This window comes from Dryas octopetala, chromosome 4 (assembly GCF_963921425.1).
Source record: "Dryas octopetala chromosome 4, drDryOcto1.1, whole genome shotgun sequence".
Taxonomy (NCBI): Eukaryota; Viridiplantae; Streptophyta; class Magnoliopsida; order Rosales; family Rosaceae; genus Dryas; species Dryas octopetala.
The window spans coordinates 18,955,301-18,971,700 of record NC_141369.1 but is presented as its reverse complement, the minus strand read 5'-3'; the positions used below and the strand labels follow the sequence as shown (position 1 = coordinate 18,971,700).

Here is a 16,400-nt window from a genome sequence, read left to right as displayed (position 1 = left end):
TGTAACAAGATATGAAGGGTAATGCATCCAAATATAAAATATAACGTCTAAAGATATAAATATGATACAAGAAAATCGAGTACTGGTATTTTAACTTCTCCAAATGATTATAAGACTTTTACACTTTACTGCAACTTTATTTTGAAGAATATAATTGTTGGTGTATTTCTAAAGGAACAAATATATATAAGAATAAGGGTACGTATTGGTGTTTCAATTTCTTCAATTAACTCTAAAACTTGTACACATTACTACAATTTTAGTTTTAATGACAAGATTGTTAACAATATACGAAAGGTAATGCATAAAAAAAAATATATATATATATAAAGGTACAAATATATATGATACAAAAAGAGTATCATTGTTGAAACTTTCACACATTACTACACTTTAGTTTGAAGAGTATAATTAAAGTGTAACAAGGTTTAAACGATAATATTTCAAAGTACAAAATGAGATGCCTAAAGATATAAATATGATACAATGGTACAAGGTTGATACTAGTGTTTATAACTTTTACACATTATTATAATTCTACTTCAAATTGATACAATTGTTGGTGCAATAAAGTATGAATGCTAATGCTTAATGTGCAAAATAATCAAAATACCTAAAGATATAAATATGATATAAAAAGGGTTATAGTTGAGTTTTTTTGGTACATGCTTGTTTTTTTAATGAAGAAATTAAGAATATGTGTTATGTACCTATTCTTTTGTTTTTTGGGCCACTTGTTAATTGTTATGTACCTATTCTTAAGTCCCTAAAAAAATGATTCGACCAACAAAAAAGTCCCTTCAAAAAAGAGAGGACGCAGTAGTCAGTAGAATTATTTATTATTATTAAATTTTTTTGAGAATAAATTATTTATTATTTTATCATTAAAAATTTATGGTCAAAATGGTACAAAACAACGCGACCAGCATTCTCATAAGCATCACTGGCTCCTTCAGTCACTCATGGGTTGCGAAAAGAATTGCGAGTGAGTGACAGAGCTGAGAGGAGAGAGAGAGCAAACGAAACGACAATACGACATTTCGCCATGGATATTTTCTCCGAGAACCCTAAGTCCTTCAAGATCCACGCGAAATCACGTTTGGCTACGAAGCTCAAATCCTCCATTTCTCGAAAGCTTCTTGAATTTCTCTCCGATTACAGAGACGACGTCCTCGCTGTAATTTTCTCATCCTTTTCAATGTTTATTTCCATTTTCTGAGTCTAATTAAAGAAAGATAATTGATGCTTCGGGAAAATGTGTGAGTGATTCACTTTGATAACTCTTCGTTTGGTTGCTGAGAAAATGTAGACAAAGAAATTAGCATTTTGCGCTATGTTGCTATGAGAATCGAATGCTGACTAATTAACATTAGGTATTTGAATTGAAGTTATTAGTCTCAGAGTTACGTGCATTGTGTATATATCGTAGAGAGAGCAAGAGCTTCCATAGCTTCTCCTGTAATTGAAAGAAGTTGAGTGTACAAGAAGAAATCATGTCCTCTGATAGTGTAGGAGTGTTAAGAGTTCAAACAATTGCAATCAGATTTTGACAATGTAAGTGAATAATTTATGTAGGCTAATTTTAACAGAGTTACAAGGAGTAGAAAAGGAATTTGGAATTGGTACTCCAACATTGAATACTAGTCAATTTCTGAGTGTATCCAATGTATTTTATCTATTTCTTCATGTTGTTAAACTTGATTTGAAATTTCATGTTTAAATGCATGTGCATGATTATTCATTCTCTTCTAGGTAACAAAATTTTTTTGTGGTATGGTCAAATTGCTTCTTGATGACTTTCACTAAGAGTGATGAGTTTATTATTTTAGGAGTATATTACAGTGCTGGTTTGTAATGGAAAGCATCAATATCAGGCAAGAGATGATTTAGAGGCATTTCTTGGCAAGAGGAGTGTAGAATTTGTATCCTGGTACCCTGATTTTTAAACTCTCTTGACTAGTTGTAACTATCTTCTTTATCATGCTAACTCAATTTTGAAAACATATGATAATCCCTTCAATGTAGGTTATGGAGTCTTCTCTTGGAATATGCTGGTCACTCTTCTACTGACAGTGGCTTATTATATATAAGTGAAGTTCCTGACATTAATCCCCAGAGTCATTCTACTGGCCTTGCTGAACTGTTGGTACTATCAGTTATCCGAGTTTATTTCTTTATGCATGATAAAGTTTTAGGAGGTTTCTTTAATATAGTTGCCCTTGGCAGATGAAAGATGATAAGATCTACCACGTTCCAACTCCTGCCTGTGATCCTGTTTCTTCTAATGCTATGAAATGTGCTAAAGGCTCTCAACACTGTGCCTCTTTTTCTACCCCTTTGAGTGAGGTGAATAGAAAGACAGTATTGTCACAGACATCCAGAAATGAAATTTCGAGAAGAGTTATTGCAACTGAAAATATCAATGGCGAGGGAGATCAAAGCACTCAGTCTAAAAGTAAAATTAACCAGGTTGGCTGATTAAACTGTTTAATGCTCTCAGTGATTTTAAACAAAATTTCCCTTTGTAAGTTCAGAATTTTCTTATTGTAGAGCAGATTGTCAATCGCAAATGCTGTGGGATGCCTAAAGAGCTTTTACATTTACCAAAAAGAGAGGCTGTGTCTAAGAATACACAATTCTCCATATTAGGTACCATGCCAGATTACCTAAATACGTGCTTAGAAAATTATGTATATGTAAATATGTGCATATGTATGTATAATTGCCTGTTTATAAATGCTTTGTAACTTTCCTTTGCTTATGAGCCAATCATGTTGAACTCTTTCATGGTTTCCTCATGCAGGGCCTTCTTCTAAACAGATTTGTGCCAGTAACAGTTTAGGAAGTAGTCTGTCACCAAGATTTGTACGTATAGGATCCCTATATAGTGAAAAATCTCGGGGTAGTGTTTGGGATAGACTGGGCAAGCCATGTGAGGACATATCTGTAAGGCAAAAGAGTGTTGACTTTTATGGTGTTGGCCATAAGAAGCAAGAAGACAAAGTCCAAAACCGGCTTGCATTAACAGTTCCAAAGAGGAATTCTGAAGTTCCTGCTCTTGGTAAGAATAGGTTTTACAGTTACCCTGTTGAGGCGGAGAAATTGGAGCATGTTGGTGGTGCAGCGAGTGAACCTCTTATTGCAAATAATATTGGACGGAAGAGGCTCTTTGGTGAAATCAGTACAGGCCCTAGTACTGATTCAGTTTCTTTGGTGGATGAGGGGAACATGGATCCTCAATGCAAGGATATCTCACAGGATTCCAAGAAATCAAACTTGACCACAAATGGTTTGAAGAATACTCAAAAACTGGTGTCGGTATGTCCTCTTCCTGCTAGATAATGGTTTATTAGAAAGAAAAGGAAAGGTTACTACTAACCTCTGTCCTAGCTATGAGGATTGAATTATGCGATAGAATTGAGTTTAAGAATCAACTTCTTTTTTGTCTCCTTGACTGGGTTGGTAACAATGTTGAAGTTTTGAATTTTTTACCACAGGAAGTGCTTGATGTGAAACAAAGATTGCATCAAATTGAAATGGAAATGTCAAAGCTTCAGTCAAAGCAGGTGGAAATAGAAAAAAAAGATGGAAATAATTTGTTGAATTCTGGTAAAGCCTCTCTATAACTTGGACCAATTTGCTAAAGTATGAAATTTGCTTCTACTTATAAATGCTTTCAATTTTGTCCAGAACTAGAAACTGATGTGTGTTTCAGAAAGAAAACGTAGGCGGGCAGTTGGTGTTGGGTGGATGTGTCGTGAGAGAATGAAACTATACTGATGGTGTTTGCATGATAGTTTAATAGTGTGTGTGCATGGAACTTCTTCAATTACCTTTGCAGAGGATGAAAGCACAAAACTACGAGAAGAGGATTATACACAATAGAGTCCTAATCTGATTGTGTGCATTGTTGGGGATTTTTCAAAATCTTTAAAGAAATTAAAACTTTCTTAGAAACACGAAAATGTTATGAATATGTAAGCATTTATTTTATGTTTAAATCAGTCAGAACCTATAATCACGTCTCTATTATTTCTTCTATTCTTCCTCATTCAAAATGCATATTTTTCCTCTCTTGATCAATACTCATTTGATTAATCTACCTTTAGTGACTGGCAATCATTATTATGCCAAGCTTGACTTGTTGCAGGAATCTAAGTTCTAACTTCTAACGCCCTTGTGCATTTTCAGGTGTATTAAAGGAAACCTTTGAGTCAAGAACTGTATTAGTGACAAATGTAAGCTCAATGAAAACTTTGATTTTGAATACCATAAAGTCATCTTGGAAAGTATGCATATTTAAAGCATTGTTACATGAGCAATGCTATGCAGACTTTGTATCGTAAATTCTGTCTTTTAACTGACGTGGGTGTTTGCTTATCATAAATTATAACTTAAATGGCTGTTTGGAGGCAGTTTTACTTTCAATTTTCTTCTTTCCCATCTAGAAAATTCTTGCCTGTTAAGCTAGTTATCTGTTCACTAGGTAATCTAACCAGAAAGCAGGGGAACTGTTGAACACATCTGTTTTAATAAGTGTAAAGTGTTCATGATTAAATTCCATGAAGATTTCTATAATTCCTTCTACTTTATTTGACTTTTTTAAATTCTGCATTTTTTGTTCTAAGCATCTCATAAGCTTACCATATACTGTTTAAAAAAATAAAACAGGTACATTTTTCAGCAACTAGAGAAGCTTTGTCATTGCACTTTGCCAAGTGTGGAGTGGTTGTCAATGTGGTGATTCTGACAGACATAGTAACTGCTAAGCCAAAAGGGTAACATTCACTTAGTCATATATTCTTTATGGTTACTGACTAGTACTATTCCGTTTGTATGTTTTATATTGGGTCTGGGAGTTCATCACAGTTATATTTGTAGGTCTGCTTATGTTACTTTTGCTAGCAAGGAATCTGTTGACAAAGCAGTGGCATTGAGTGGGACAACATTTTATTCAAGGACTGTAAAGGTGAGCAATTCCTTATCTCAAAGGATCAATTAGGTTATTGATGTGGTACTAAAGATAAAAAATTGGGAAACCAAAAATAAAAAATGAAAATAAAATATTGAAAGAAAGAAGGAAAGAAATTGACTAAGGGTGGTCTTATGAAGATTGATTTGGTTGAGAGTAGTAAACCAGATAGTCAACCGTCAAGAAGATTTTTATTCTTATTTTTAGAGGATGGAATAGATGAAATTCCTCTTTTCTTTGACAAGCTCTTTTTACCCATGTGCATCCCTCATGTTTCACATTCTATCCCTTTTTATTCTCTACCAATTCACCCATTCTTTTATTAAATTTTCCAATCAAGGGGCACAAGATGGTTGCAGATCCTTTTAGTCACGAGGATCTTAGTTTTTAAGTTTGAGATTCACCTTTGGATAACTGACAACAATATTCTATAGGCTAGGATCTTAATATTGATATTTTCTTTTTCTTTCCACTTGTTTTCTTTTTGTATAGGTGCTAAGGAAAGCAGAAGTAGCTCGCGTGGCATCAGCAGCACCAACCCAGCTTGCCAGAAAGGCTTTCCACGCATGTGTACCACATGGAAACAGAAACGCTATCCCCAACAAGCCACACCATTTGAGCTCTAATCTAAAATGGCAGAGAGGGCACGACACGGATCCATCAGAACCATCAGCCCCAGCTAGTGTTGAAGGAGTTTCCTCTTCTGCCCACGAACAACATCCTTCTAGCTCACACGCAGAAGGGAATACTTCATCAATAGAGCCCCCTGCAACTGCAAGCACTTAGTTTTCGGAATATCATCATTGGGATAGCATACAGCTGATTAAAGTAGTTCTTTACTCTTTTGCTTTCATTTGGTCTGAAAAGTAGATATTAACTATACTGTGCTAGATATATGGAAGTTAGGAGGAGATTAGCTTGATCTAGAAAATCTACTACTTCTAAACATTTGAAAGCTGTTTTCTATTTTTATTATTTTTGGGTCGGATCAACTTGGAAATGTCGGCATGCCTTTTCATTCACATGCGGCATCTGTGATCTACTTCCTCTTGACTCTTGAGGATATATCATATTTGCTCCTTTGGCATATGTAGAGTTGCACAGCAGCACAGCCGCACAACATGAAAGATTACTGTGTTGGTTTGTAAAAATGATTTGACTGTTTACATTGTTCAGCAATTGCTTTGCAGATAATTTCAGATTTTCAGATGAGGATGTCATGTATTGATTAGGACCTTTTGTACTTCTCATTGACATTACGTACAAAAATAATTAGACCCATTCGAACCCCATTCTTCATTCTTGACCTAGATGGGAGAATGTCCTTGTCAAGAAACCTCATAACATTCTAAATCTGTAGTTAGAATATTGCTGAAGCTTCAAAGTCATATTAACTTATTCCCTCAAAAAAGTCATATTAACTTAAAATAAAAGCAAGAGTCCTTTTCAAAATTAAAGAAAAATAACGGACCTGCCACCATACCATCTTGGGGAAAAAAGGGAGGGACAAAAATAGAAGATGAAATCAAGTGCACTCAATTGATGAGCCAAGTGGCACTCTGCAGAAGCTGATGAACATGCATATATATGCTTGTACCCCACAGAAGGGCAGCAAATGATCAAGTGCTCTCATTTTTTTGGTAAGCAAATGATTAAGTTCTTAGTGGAGTATCTTCCCTACATTTAAATTTTGAATAAATACAGTGCCTTTCATTTTGATCAGGCACATAGATTAAATACAATATGATCACAGGGCTAACTAACTAGCTTTTGCCCTCCACCAAAAAACTAGCATACAATATTAGTCACATTGCTGTAAGAGTTACACGAAACTGATTGGTCACAACATTTTTCAGTTTACCAATAAAGTGCATATCTTTGGTGCTGCAATGCTTCCTAAGCTTGTGGGGCTGAAACAGAGAGCTGAGCATATTCTCCAAGCTTTGTGGGGTGTGCTTCGCATGCTTACTACCACTTGCATTTTGTTCAACCAAAACCCCATACTTCTGCATGTAGCTCCTGTAAACAGGTACAACTGCCTGCACCAAAATCTGACATACCTTGTGTCTCAAGCTTTCATCTGATATGACCCAGTTGGAGTGCTTCTTGTACCTTTCATCAAAGCCCTCAGTGAATGCCTTGAGCCTCTTCTTTTCAGACTCCTGATGATGATCAGTTGCTGATCTCCCAACAGGAAGTGAACTATTTAAACCATTTTGGGTTAGTAGAGGCAGAAGCTTTCCCCAGCTCTCTCTCAAGTAGAGAGCTGCATAGTAATCCTTGTATTGCTCATGAGCTCCTACCCAAGAATCTCCCATTATGTCCCCAAGCTTTGTGCCTTTCAATTGGCAGAAATGGCAGTGATTGTTCATCATGAAAAGATAAGACAGTGAGATGTCTTCATAGGCCTTGGACCATGCATCCAAATTTAGCCCAATTTCCTTCATTATAGTATAAATCTGGTTGGAAAGAAGATTATCATCATACTTATCTGGTTTCCAACTTTGATGGATCTGCAAGACTTGGGTCAAGCTTGGCCTATAGTAATCCCCTAAAATTTGATTACAGTAATTAGTTATAAAGCTTACTAGCTGAGGAATACCACCATCTGAAGGAGGTGAAAATCGCTTTTGCAACTCCACTTGGCTAGGAAGTTCCCAGAAAATCTCGCAAGCACCATTGACTACTCCCTTGATTAGATCTCTAGTCAGGGTCTGAATTTCAGTGCAGGCCTCCCCACCGAAGAGCCGGTTGAAATTCATTCTTAGATTTTCCAAAACTAAAAATATATCTAATAGCTTCAAGAGCTTGATGGGGTCATTCTTCATCTTGGTGACATTCTTTCCAAATTGAAGGAAAGAAATAAGTCTGAACTCTTGAGAAATTCTTGCAAAGCAGCGCTTCCAAGCATCTGAGCCTATCTTCTCAAAGACACTGTTGCAGAGTTTGTACTCAAGCTCAAGTAGATGCTTCACAACCAACTCCAAATGCTTGCCCCATTGACCAATGTAAGAGTCAATGCTTTGCATATCATCAAATTCTGAGATCTGTACCTCAAGGTAATCCAGATCAAGAGCCTGCAAGCTTCTTCTAGCATTCAAACCCCGAACTTCAACATACAACAATATGCACTTTTCAAGCCGATCAGCAGCGTTCAGTCTCTCAACTATGGCTTGAAGCTTTTGACTTACAGGAACTGTCTGTGTGACTGATGAGGATGACATAATCATCCTACCACTGTTCTTCATCAATAGACTTCTGAATTCAGTTTCAAGCTTGTTGAACGCAGCATTGAGAAGCCCTCCATCAAGACGAGCACACCCCTCGATTGCATGCAACTCCTGAAGAATTCTCAGAGATTTCTTCACATTCAAGAGTCTTTGATCATTGGAAAAAGCAGTGCCTTCCAAAATCTCAACAATGTCCTCCAGCCACTGAATGGCCAGCCCACAATTGTCAGCAAGAAATCTCAATGCTTCTTCAAGCTGTTTCGTGGCTGCAAGATAAGCAGGAAGATCAGAACATAGTTCAAGAGAGAGTGACTTCTCAAGCTCACAAACAACATCATAGACTTTCAGAACAGCAGCAGCAGGGCCAATGGCACCATTGATTTGGTCCCTGATTGCAAAATATCCACATTTCTGCATGGGGATGGGTTTAATTGCATCTTCCAAAGATGGCAATCTCTGCTTCATGTCTTCCAACCTTGGCCCAATTTCATCTAGCTTTAAAGAAATAGCTGTTGATTTCTCTAGGCTAGCCTTCAAGAATTGTTGGGCAGCTTTGAGATTGTCAAGGCTTTCAACATCAGCCATTGCCAAAAGAAGTACTGTTATCTCAGAATCCCCAACAATTGACTAACTTGTGAACTTTTATAGTACACTAAGATTTTAGAAGAGTGCAGTAAAAAACTCTCTCAGGGTTTCTTCTACACTACTCATTTACTTTCCACCAAACTTACCAAATCAAATAAAAATAACACCATATTCAAACCAACTCTCACTTGCAAAGCAAACACCACAAGGTCCTTCAACTACCAAGCAATGAATTTCCTTGATTCCTGATACTTACTTACAAACAAACAAACATAACACCTTGGGGACCCCAACCACCAAGCAATGGGTTATGGAAATTAATTTGATCATACATATGTACATATATAAATACGTCCTTCTAATTTTCTCAGATCATCATTAATTATAATCATTAGGATGGTGAAAACTCAAAAAAAATTTATATTTCTGGAAGATACTACAAACTCAATATTAGAGATCAGCCTTCAGTTTGTTGTTTGTTTGACGAAAGGAAAACTTACAACGACAAGTGCTAACACAACCAATTCTCATAACATCTCTACGACAAAGATGGATCATAGTTGAAGGAAATGAATGATCCAAGGTATGGCCAAAGGTCTCCAATCTACTCGGTATAGCAAGGAGATCTGCCATGAAACTAACTTCCCTAGAGAGTAGGGAAAACAACCATTTTTGTTACTTTATTTAATCTCTATGATCATCCCTTAAAATCTCTTTTCTTTTTATATAAAAAAAGTTATAGCAAAACAAGCCAAGAAAAAGTGATGGCAACCCCTAACGGTACATCCCTTGGTACTAGCTAAGATTAGCTCAGATGGTGGGTGGGAAAAAAGTTAAAGATTGATCATATCACAATGCACCAAGAAAATAAAATCCCTACATGCCATGATTTTTGTTCCCAAAAGGTTTTTTATTTATTTTAAATTTAGACGTAATTATGTTCAGCATTTGAGCCCGAATGAACCCATTTCCTTGATGCTTCTCCTTCTTAGCTGATGAGAGGGATGAAGGCTTAGGCAATATTACTACTGCCAGTACGAAAAAATATCAATGGACTAACACAAAGTTTAAGAATAAAAAAAAATGAGTCAATAAATTTGAAAGTACAACATGTAATAATTTGGATTCATAGAAACAGCTGATAATACAAAGTCAATACAAAGAAAATGAAACATTACAAATTGACCATAGAAATGTAGGGTAACGAAGAACAGTACTACAAAATTACTTTGAATATATGGTGGATAGCAATGTGTCCTATCTATCCACTTAATAAGCAAAAAGCCAAAGAACAGAGCTAAACATAACATCCAAGGTAAAGAAAAGAAAAAGAATCTAGAACAAACTCAATCCTCGGGAAAAATATGAAAGTAATAACAAGTGATGAATAGGGATAAGCCTCGTGCTTCCAGCAGACTAGTACTAACAAGGTTGAAGCAGGAATAGAAGCTGCAAAATTAGGCATAAGGTCGAATCAAGGGGCGCCCTTCTGTTTCAAGGTGATCTTGTCCCCAAGACTAAGGGCAATACCTTGAGTCTTACTTCTAATTCTGATGTATCCACCTAGCTTACCATCTGCTTGTTTCTCAACACTCAAATTCACCAAAGCATCCTCCCCAAAAACACTCTTTGCATACAGATTAGCGGCAAGGACTCCACACTCTCCTTCCAGTGCCGATCTGATGCACAATTAGCAAGGGATGAGCAGGAATTAGTGAACGTTAATCATCCACCAAGAAACCCCCAAGGAAAATACAACAGGGTGCATAGGAAATTAAAAAGAAAATATTCAGTCTTGGAAGCATGTTACATTTATGCATGTACCTATGGAAATTGTCCTGAAACAATAATGAACTGTATTTTATTAACAAAAGGACATGGTAGCTAAGTTTTTACATCATATAATGAACTACACTACCCCACTTCCATCATTTTTGTGAACTTTTTTTTTTTTTTGGGTCTGATCATTCTTGTGAAATGTTGGACCGCTTTCATTGTACTTCCCAATTTTATTTAATATGTTTATTGTTTCCTATAAATATATGTATGTATATGTATAACTAATGTATGCTTGTATGTACGTATGTATGATCTTGGGCATGAAGGTATGGAATAATTTTCTTTCTCCAGCATGTAACAGAGTAAATGATAAAATGGTTAAGAGAGTCCTAAAACTTACGGTGGAGTCAGGCACTTCATGTTAGTAGCTTTAACAACATGGTTCAAAAATTCCTTCTCATCTCCAATAACAGTATTTACAGCAACCTGGGGGAAAAAGAGTGTTAATGCATAGTAGAATCCAAATGCATCTACCAAGGAAAAGCAGAATAAAGCAGAATTACAATAAGGGTGGCAAGAAAGAAGGTGTAAAACGACATATAAGATACACATTGCTCTTGGATGTGAAAGTCCAAACACAAGTCCACGGGAAGGACATCAAAATCAGGGTGGCAAAGAAATTTAATTAAGAACATAAAAGGCACACATTGCTATTTGATGTGAGAAGGAAAACAAAAGTCCACAATAACTAGGCATTCATAAAATGAGATATATTGATGGAAAAATGATTCAGAAACAGCACCATCTAGATGAGCCTCATTTATGAGATAGAAAAACAGAAGCCAAATTTGATATATAGAAGTAATAATATAACATGGAAGAAATTACTCAATTTGCATCATGTATGTGGCAACAACACAACACAAACGAATATGTATACATTAGAACAAGGAAAGTGATTTCTGAGGCTGAACCTTGTATTCAGACAAATGCAAGCAACTTAGCAAAGGAAAGTGAACCATAATGCATCATATCTATGTGGCTTAGAGAATCCTACTACCATTTCAAAACAAGGAGAGCTACAGTGCTAGCACATGTTACACTAATCATCATCAGTGACAACCTACAGGTGATAATACCATATCCCACTCAAAATCATATCCTTTTGGGTCATGGTGATAACACATGCTGCATGATTAATTGATGACTGTAATCGGGTTCAAAAGACATCGTATCCTTTTGGGTCATGGTGATATACCTTTTTGTTTTGAAGGAGCACTTATGATTATATTAATAAAGGGCAAAAATAAATAATACAAAGACATAAAATTGATGTACCTTATTCTCCCACTCAAACTCAGCCCACATTGTCCTAAATGACACATCAGCACATGATGCAGGAGAGATGTAATCCATTATATCAATATGGATGTCATTGAGGACAATAACCGTTCTCTCATGCACATTTGAAGAAGTCTCGTATACAATATTGCCAAATATAACTCCTGTTTCAGTTGAAGAGACTTTAATGTTTGCCTTTATCTGTTTGCTTGATTCCGGAGCTAGCGTATAGTTTTGCGGACGCTCAACAAGTTTGAGATCACCCATTGTGGCCAACTCCAAGCACAAATTCTGAAGGGTTTCCTTTGTTCGATTGATGACGGTAACATCAAGAACAATGTCATAATGATTGACTGTTACATAGGCTTCAGCATAAACAGGATCACTGAATCCTGTGAGCTGAAGAATGCGGTTGAGTTTATTTGCATCATCTCTATCCTTTGTGAACTCTCCAGTAGCACGTTTGAGATCATCTTGGACCTCATCTTCCAACTCAAGCTGGCTCATACCCTAAAAAACATATATGCATATAAGAAAAGCATACAAAACTATGTGATGCAAACACTGATTTTAGCGGTCTATCTGACATTTTTCTGCCAAAGGTCTATCTGCTCAATTCAAAATTATATACTGTAATGGACTAGGTTGTTTGCCCCACAAATATACAATTATATAAACTGTTAATTTACAAAATATTAAGAAACATATTCTGCCTCAATATTTAAAGCAACTCAGGACATGAACAAAGATCCATCATAACAAACTGAAACTAAAGAGGGTCTAAAAGTAACCCATTTTTCTACAAGAGAAAAGTTTGATAATATAGCAGGTGAATAGATAAGAAATCAGTTCCAGGAGAACCTAAACTAATCTCTATACCATATCAGTATTGGTAAAAGTATGTAGCAAAAGTAAATCAGGATCATGCAGACAAGAATAAAATCTGTGTTTCTCATTAAAAACATGAACATAAAGAAACAATATCAAACAATTGTTAGACTGTGAGATTTAACTACACGCAAGACACAAGAGAAGCAATGCTGCCTTACCTTTCTGCTCTTAAGATGGTAGAAATCAATAAGGTCATCTGGTTGTGCATTCAATATCTGGGCCTTAGCTTTAGTTTCCTCTGTTTCCCGGAGCTGCTTATCCTCAAGCATTCTCACAAAGCTCTGTCTACAAGTCTCTAGCCATATCTTCCTTACTTCTTTGCCTGGATTGCATAGTAACCGGATGCAAAGAACAATTCTATCATGAGAATCATTATCAATCGGATGTGGAAGGACTGAGGATTGACCCAGTTGCAGCATAGATACCATGATCAACAATGCCTGTGTAGTTGCCTTGTTCACTTCAACTTTTGAAGGCTGAATCTCTTCCAATCTCAAAACAAGCTTCGTTAACGTGCAAGCCACAACAGCCTCAAGGAAAAAATCACCCGAGAGAATCAATGATCTCAAGTTCCCTACAGAAGACAACGATCCTTGAACAAGGACAGGTGCAGACATAGCAGTTTCCAGTGCAGCAGACTGGGTGGCATAGGTCCCATCTGCAAGGATCACAGGCCTCCTAGAAGATGCAGTGGTCGAGCTTACCACCTGAGTATTCTTCGAATTATCTTGCGCCTCCTTTTCCTCAGAAGCTGTATAAAATGGGAGCTCCCCAAGACACTGCTTAATGGTTTCAATCCCACTCTCAACCTCAGAAAGAGAGAGACAATACTCACCAATAATCCAAAGAGCATGAGTGCACACCCTTGAAGTCCGAATCTGGTAGAAAGTATCCAACAGCCTTGTTATAATGGAAACACGCAACTTGGGGTTGGTTTCAATAATCTCACGCACAAAAACAGCCACATCCATGGCTGAAGCCACATTGGTATCCCCCAAGAAATCCATCAAAGGATGCACCACCGTACTCGCCACCTCAGGAAACTTAACTGCACACGAATATATCGCCTGCACCAACATCTGCCTGTATTCCCCATTCTTCTCAAGCTCCCCACTCTGAGTCTTCACTACCTCTTTCTTCAACATCATCACAACCTCATCAACATTCCCTAGCGTAATCAAATCAAGCACGATATCAAGAGTCTTCCTCCTAATATCAAGATTTGGACTCGATAGCGCCCTGAGCACATCCATAACCAACTCAACCATAATCTCCCTATGTGAAGCCTTAATCTCACTAATCCTATCGAGCACAATCAACTTCACATTATTATCGCTCTGTGACAATAACAACTGACAATACGTATTGGCAGCAGCCCGTATCGCAGTCGGGGCAGACGACAATGACACAAGCGTCCCAGCACACTCATACACAACCGCGCTGGAGGGTGCACTGAGCAACGCTATAATAACCTTAATGTACTTCCCTTTCTCACCCTTATTGACTCTACAAACCTTCTTAATCAATTCCAACACAACCATTTGGAGCTGCTCGCTCCAATCAATAATCCTATCGATATGAGTAAACAAATAGCTAACAGCTCTATCCTGAGCACAATTAAACAGCATAAGAAACGCGTTTCGCTTACTGGCGGCGTCCTGCTCGGATGTCAAGAACTTCTCGATGATCTCGGGCGCGTCGACGAGCAATTGCTCGCCCTGGGGGAGCCTGTAGACGAACATGACGGAGAGCACGGCGTTGCGGCGGACGAAGGGGTGTCGGTGCTCCAAATTGGCGAGAATCGAAGGGATCAAGGGCTCGACGATCTCGGACTCGTTCAAGCGGCAGAGGAATCGCAGCGTGACGCCGCGGATGTACTCGTTGGGGCTCTGGAGGTTGTTGCGAAGGTTCTGGCAGATGAGGATCATCTCCGGGAGGACCTTGCCTTTGGAATCGGTCTTCTCAATGATCTCGAGGTAGAGGAGGAGGAGCTTCTGAACGGTGTGATCCTCCGAGGGGAGGACGTAGCGGATGATGGTGATGAAGAGGTGCGGGATGGTGTCACCGTTGAGGAGGAGCATGATCGCCTTCTTCATGGCTTCGATCTTCGATTCGACGTCGTTTCCTTCAAGGGCTTCTTTGATCTCGTTGGCCAGGGCGGGCGTGCCCTTGTCGAAGTGGACCAGGAGCGTGCAGGACTTCTCCATCATCGGATCTCGGTGAATTTGGGGATTCTGTGATTCGGATCTGAATGAGCGAAGAAGAAGAAGAAGAAGAAGGAGATCTGGGTTGGGTGGTGTTGGTGTTGGTGTGTGTTGGATTGGAAATGACTACTGAATAGTGAGTGAGAGTTGAGGAAGGGAGTGAAAGAAACAGTTGGGCCTAATTGAAATGCGTTGCTGGTTGGGTTGGGTTGGGTTGGGTCTTTTAACATTTGGGCCTAATGAAATGGGTTGCAAAACTTGAGTTGGATCATGATTTAGCATTTCAGCCATCTTTTTGAACCCTCAATTGTAGAATGACTCTGGGATTCTGAACACCTATCAATTCTTGCACCCTTGCATCTATCACTGTTTTGGGGACCAATGTCAGCAACTTCACTTAATATCTAATAAGCCACTGTAAGTAGAAATTGACTAGTATTCAATTAGCCTACATAAATTACTCATTTATATTTTCAAAATCTGAATTCTGAAGAAAAGAGAAAATCTGTGCAGTCACATTGGCCAAGTAATTGCAATTAGCCTACATAAATTACTCACTTATAATCTTCTCCTTGAATTGTGAAAACAAAAACATGGAAACATAACAACTGCCTCATGCTCTCCAATCTCTATGGGATGCATGAGCCAAAAGAAAACATATCAATTGGACTAAATCACATAATTTTCAAAAGTTGGTTATCAACCCTTTGGCATGACATATTGACATCCTGTCGGTGGAGGCGCAATCTTGAATTTGACATTCCAAACATTTTTGGTAGCAGATATATCGGTCTCAAAGATGAAGATGAATGTGATAGTCCAAAGAACCGTAATTTACGGTTATTTTTTCGATTTAAAAGACGAGACTTCATAAGTCGTGTGAATAAATTTTTGCAGCTCTACCGCAATGAGAAGGTAGACTCTTTCAAACTGGAATTCTTTTTTGATGGAGAATCTACTGCCATCCTTGATGAATGGATTCATTTTGCAATTACAAAAGAAGCTCAAGTGCTTGATCTTCATTTATTTTGCTGCATCCCAGAAACAGACAATGTTTATGTTTTTCCTCATTGGCTACTTTCAGATTTGAACACGTCAACTCTAAAGCATTTGTCACTGCGGAGATGTGTTCTAAGTCCTCCACCTGATTTTGACAGATTCAATTTGCTAAGAACTCTTTGTCTATGTGAAGTTAGTGTAGATGGAACTGTTTTGACACATCTGCTCTCTGTTTGTTTGTTCCTTGAAAGCTTGACCTTAAAGAGGTGCCAGGTGGGTTTATATTTGATGGTTGCTGGTCCATCAATTCGTCTGAATGATTTCAAAGTGTGCATGTGCCGTTATCTAGATAAAATAGATATTTCTGCATAAATCTTGCCTCCTTAGAATACAAAGGAT

At 37.7% G+C, this 16,400-nt stretch overlaps 4 protein-coding genes across 4 annotated transcripts; 2 read left to right on the top strand and 2 right to left on the bottom strand.

The window, feature by feature from the left end:
* The first annotated feature begins 961 nt into the window (after nt 1–961).
* Nucleotides 962–6,185, top strand: LOC147287707 (RNA binding (RRM/RBD/RNP motifs) family protein). The gene is made up of 11 exons (XM_086241618.1): nt 962–1,177; nt 1,830–1,930; nt 2,026–2,146; nt 2,227–2,469; nt 2,556–2,649; nt 2,804–3,318; nt 3,498–3,609; nt 4,192–4,238; nt 4,672–4,778; nt 4,882–4,969; nt 5,465–6,185. The coding sequence occupies exons 1-11, from the start codon at nt 1,046–1,048 to the stop codon at nt 5,756–5,758; spliced, it is 1,854 nt and encodes a 617-aa protein (XP_086097744.1). The 5' UTR covers nt 962–1,045; the 3' UTR covers nt 5,759–6,185.
* A 491-nt stretch (nt 6,186–6,676) lies between these two features.
* Nucleotides 6,677–8,793, bottom strand: EXO70G2 (exocyst subunit exo70 family protein G2). The gene has a single exon (XM_086242153.1). It carries the CDS (start codon nt 8,785–8,787, stop codon nt 6,778–6,780), a length of 2,010 nt encoding a protein of 669 aa, XP_086098279.1. The 5' UTR covers nt 8,788–8,793; the 3' UTR covers nt 6,677–6,777.
* A 1,096-nt stretch (nt 8,794–9,889) lies between these two features.
* On the bottom strand, nt 9,890–15,114 carry LOC147287705 (coatomer subunit beta-1-like). Its single transcript, XM_086240492.1, has 4 exons — nt 12,957–15,114; nt 11,905–12,417; nt 10,967–11,052; nt 9,890–10,466 (listed from the first exon to the last, which is right to left on the bottom strand). Exons 1-4 carry the CDS (start codon nt 15,006–15,008, stop codon nt 10,262–10,264), a joined length of 2,856 nt encoding a protein of 951 aa, XP_086096618.1. The 5' UTR covers nt 15,009–15,114; the 3' UTR covers nt 9,890–10,261.
* Nucleotides 15,115–15,617: 503 nt separating this feature from the next.
* Nucleotides 15,618–16,373, top strand: LOC147287704 (uncharacterized). The gene has a single exon (XM_086240943.1). The coding sequence runs from the start codon at nt 15,618–15,620 to the stop codon at nt 16,371–16,373; it is 756 nt and encodes a 251-aa protein (XP_086097069.1).
* The last annotated feature ends 27 nt before the right edge of the window (nt 16,374–16,400 follow it).

What these genes read in the sequence shown, in the direction of transcription:
- LOC147287705 (XM_086240492.1), bottom strand. Translation starts at nt 15,008, where the DNA reads ATGATGGAGAAGTCCTGCACGCTCCTGGTCCACTTCGACAAGGGCACG. An exon ending in ACCATCTTAAGAGCAGAAAG is followed by an intron (nt 12,418 to 12,956) that starts GTAAGGCAGCAT and finishes TATGTTTTTTAG; the next exon opens with GGTATGAGCCAGCTTGAGTT. An exon ending in ATGAAGTGCCTGACTCCACC is followed by an intron (nt 10,467 to 10,966) that starts GTAAGTTTTAGG and finishes ATTGTGCATCAG; the next exon opens with ATCGGCACTGGAAGGAGAGT.
- EXO70G2 (XM_086242153.1), bottom strand. Translation starts at nt 8,787, where the DNA reads ATGGCTGATGTTGAAAGCCTTGACAATCTCAAAGCTGCCCAACAATTC.
- LOC147287707 (XM_086241618.1), top strand. Translation starts at nt 1,046, where the DNA reads ATGGATATTTTCTCCGAGAACCCTAAGTCCTTCAAGATCCACGCGAAA. An exon ending in AGTGTAGAATTTGTATCCTG is followed by an intron (nt 1,931 to 2,025) that starts GTACCCTGATTT and finishes CCTTCAATGTAG; the next exon opens with GTTATGGAGTCTTCTCTTGG. An exon ending in GTAACTGCTAAGCCAAAAGG is followed by an intron (nt 4,779 to 4,881) that starts GTAACATTCACT and finishes TTATATTTGTAG; the next exon opens with GTCTGCTTATGTTACTTTTG.
- LOC147287704 (XM_086240943.1), top strand. Translation starts at nt 15,618, where the DNA reads ATGCTCTCCAATCTCTATGGGATGCATGAGCCAAAAGAAAACATATCA.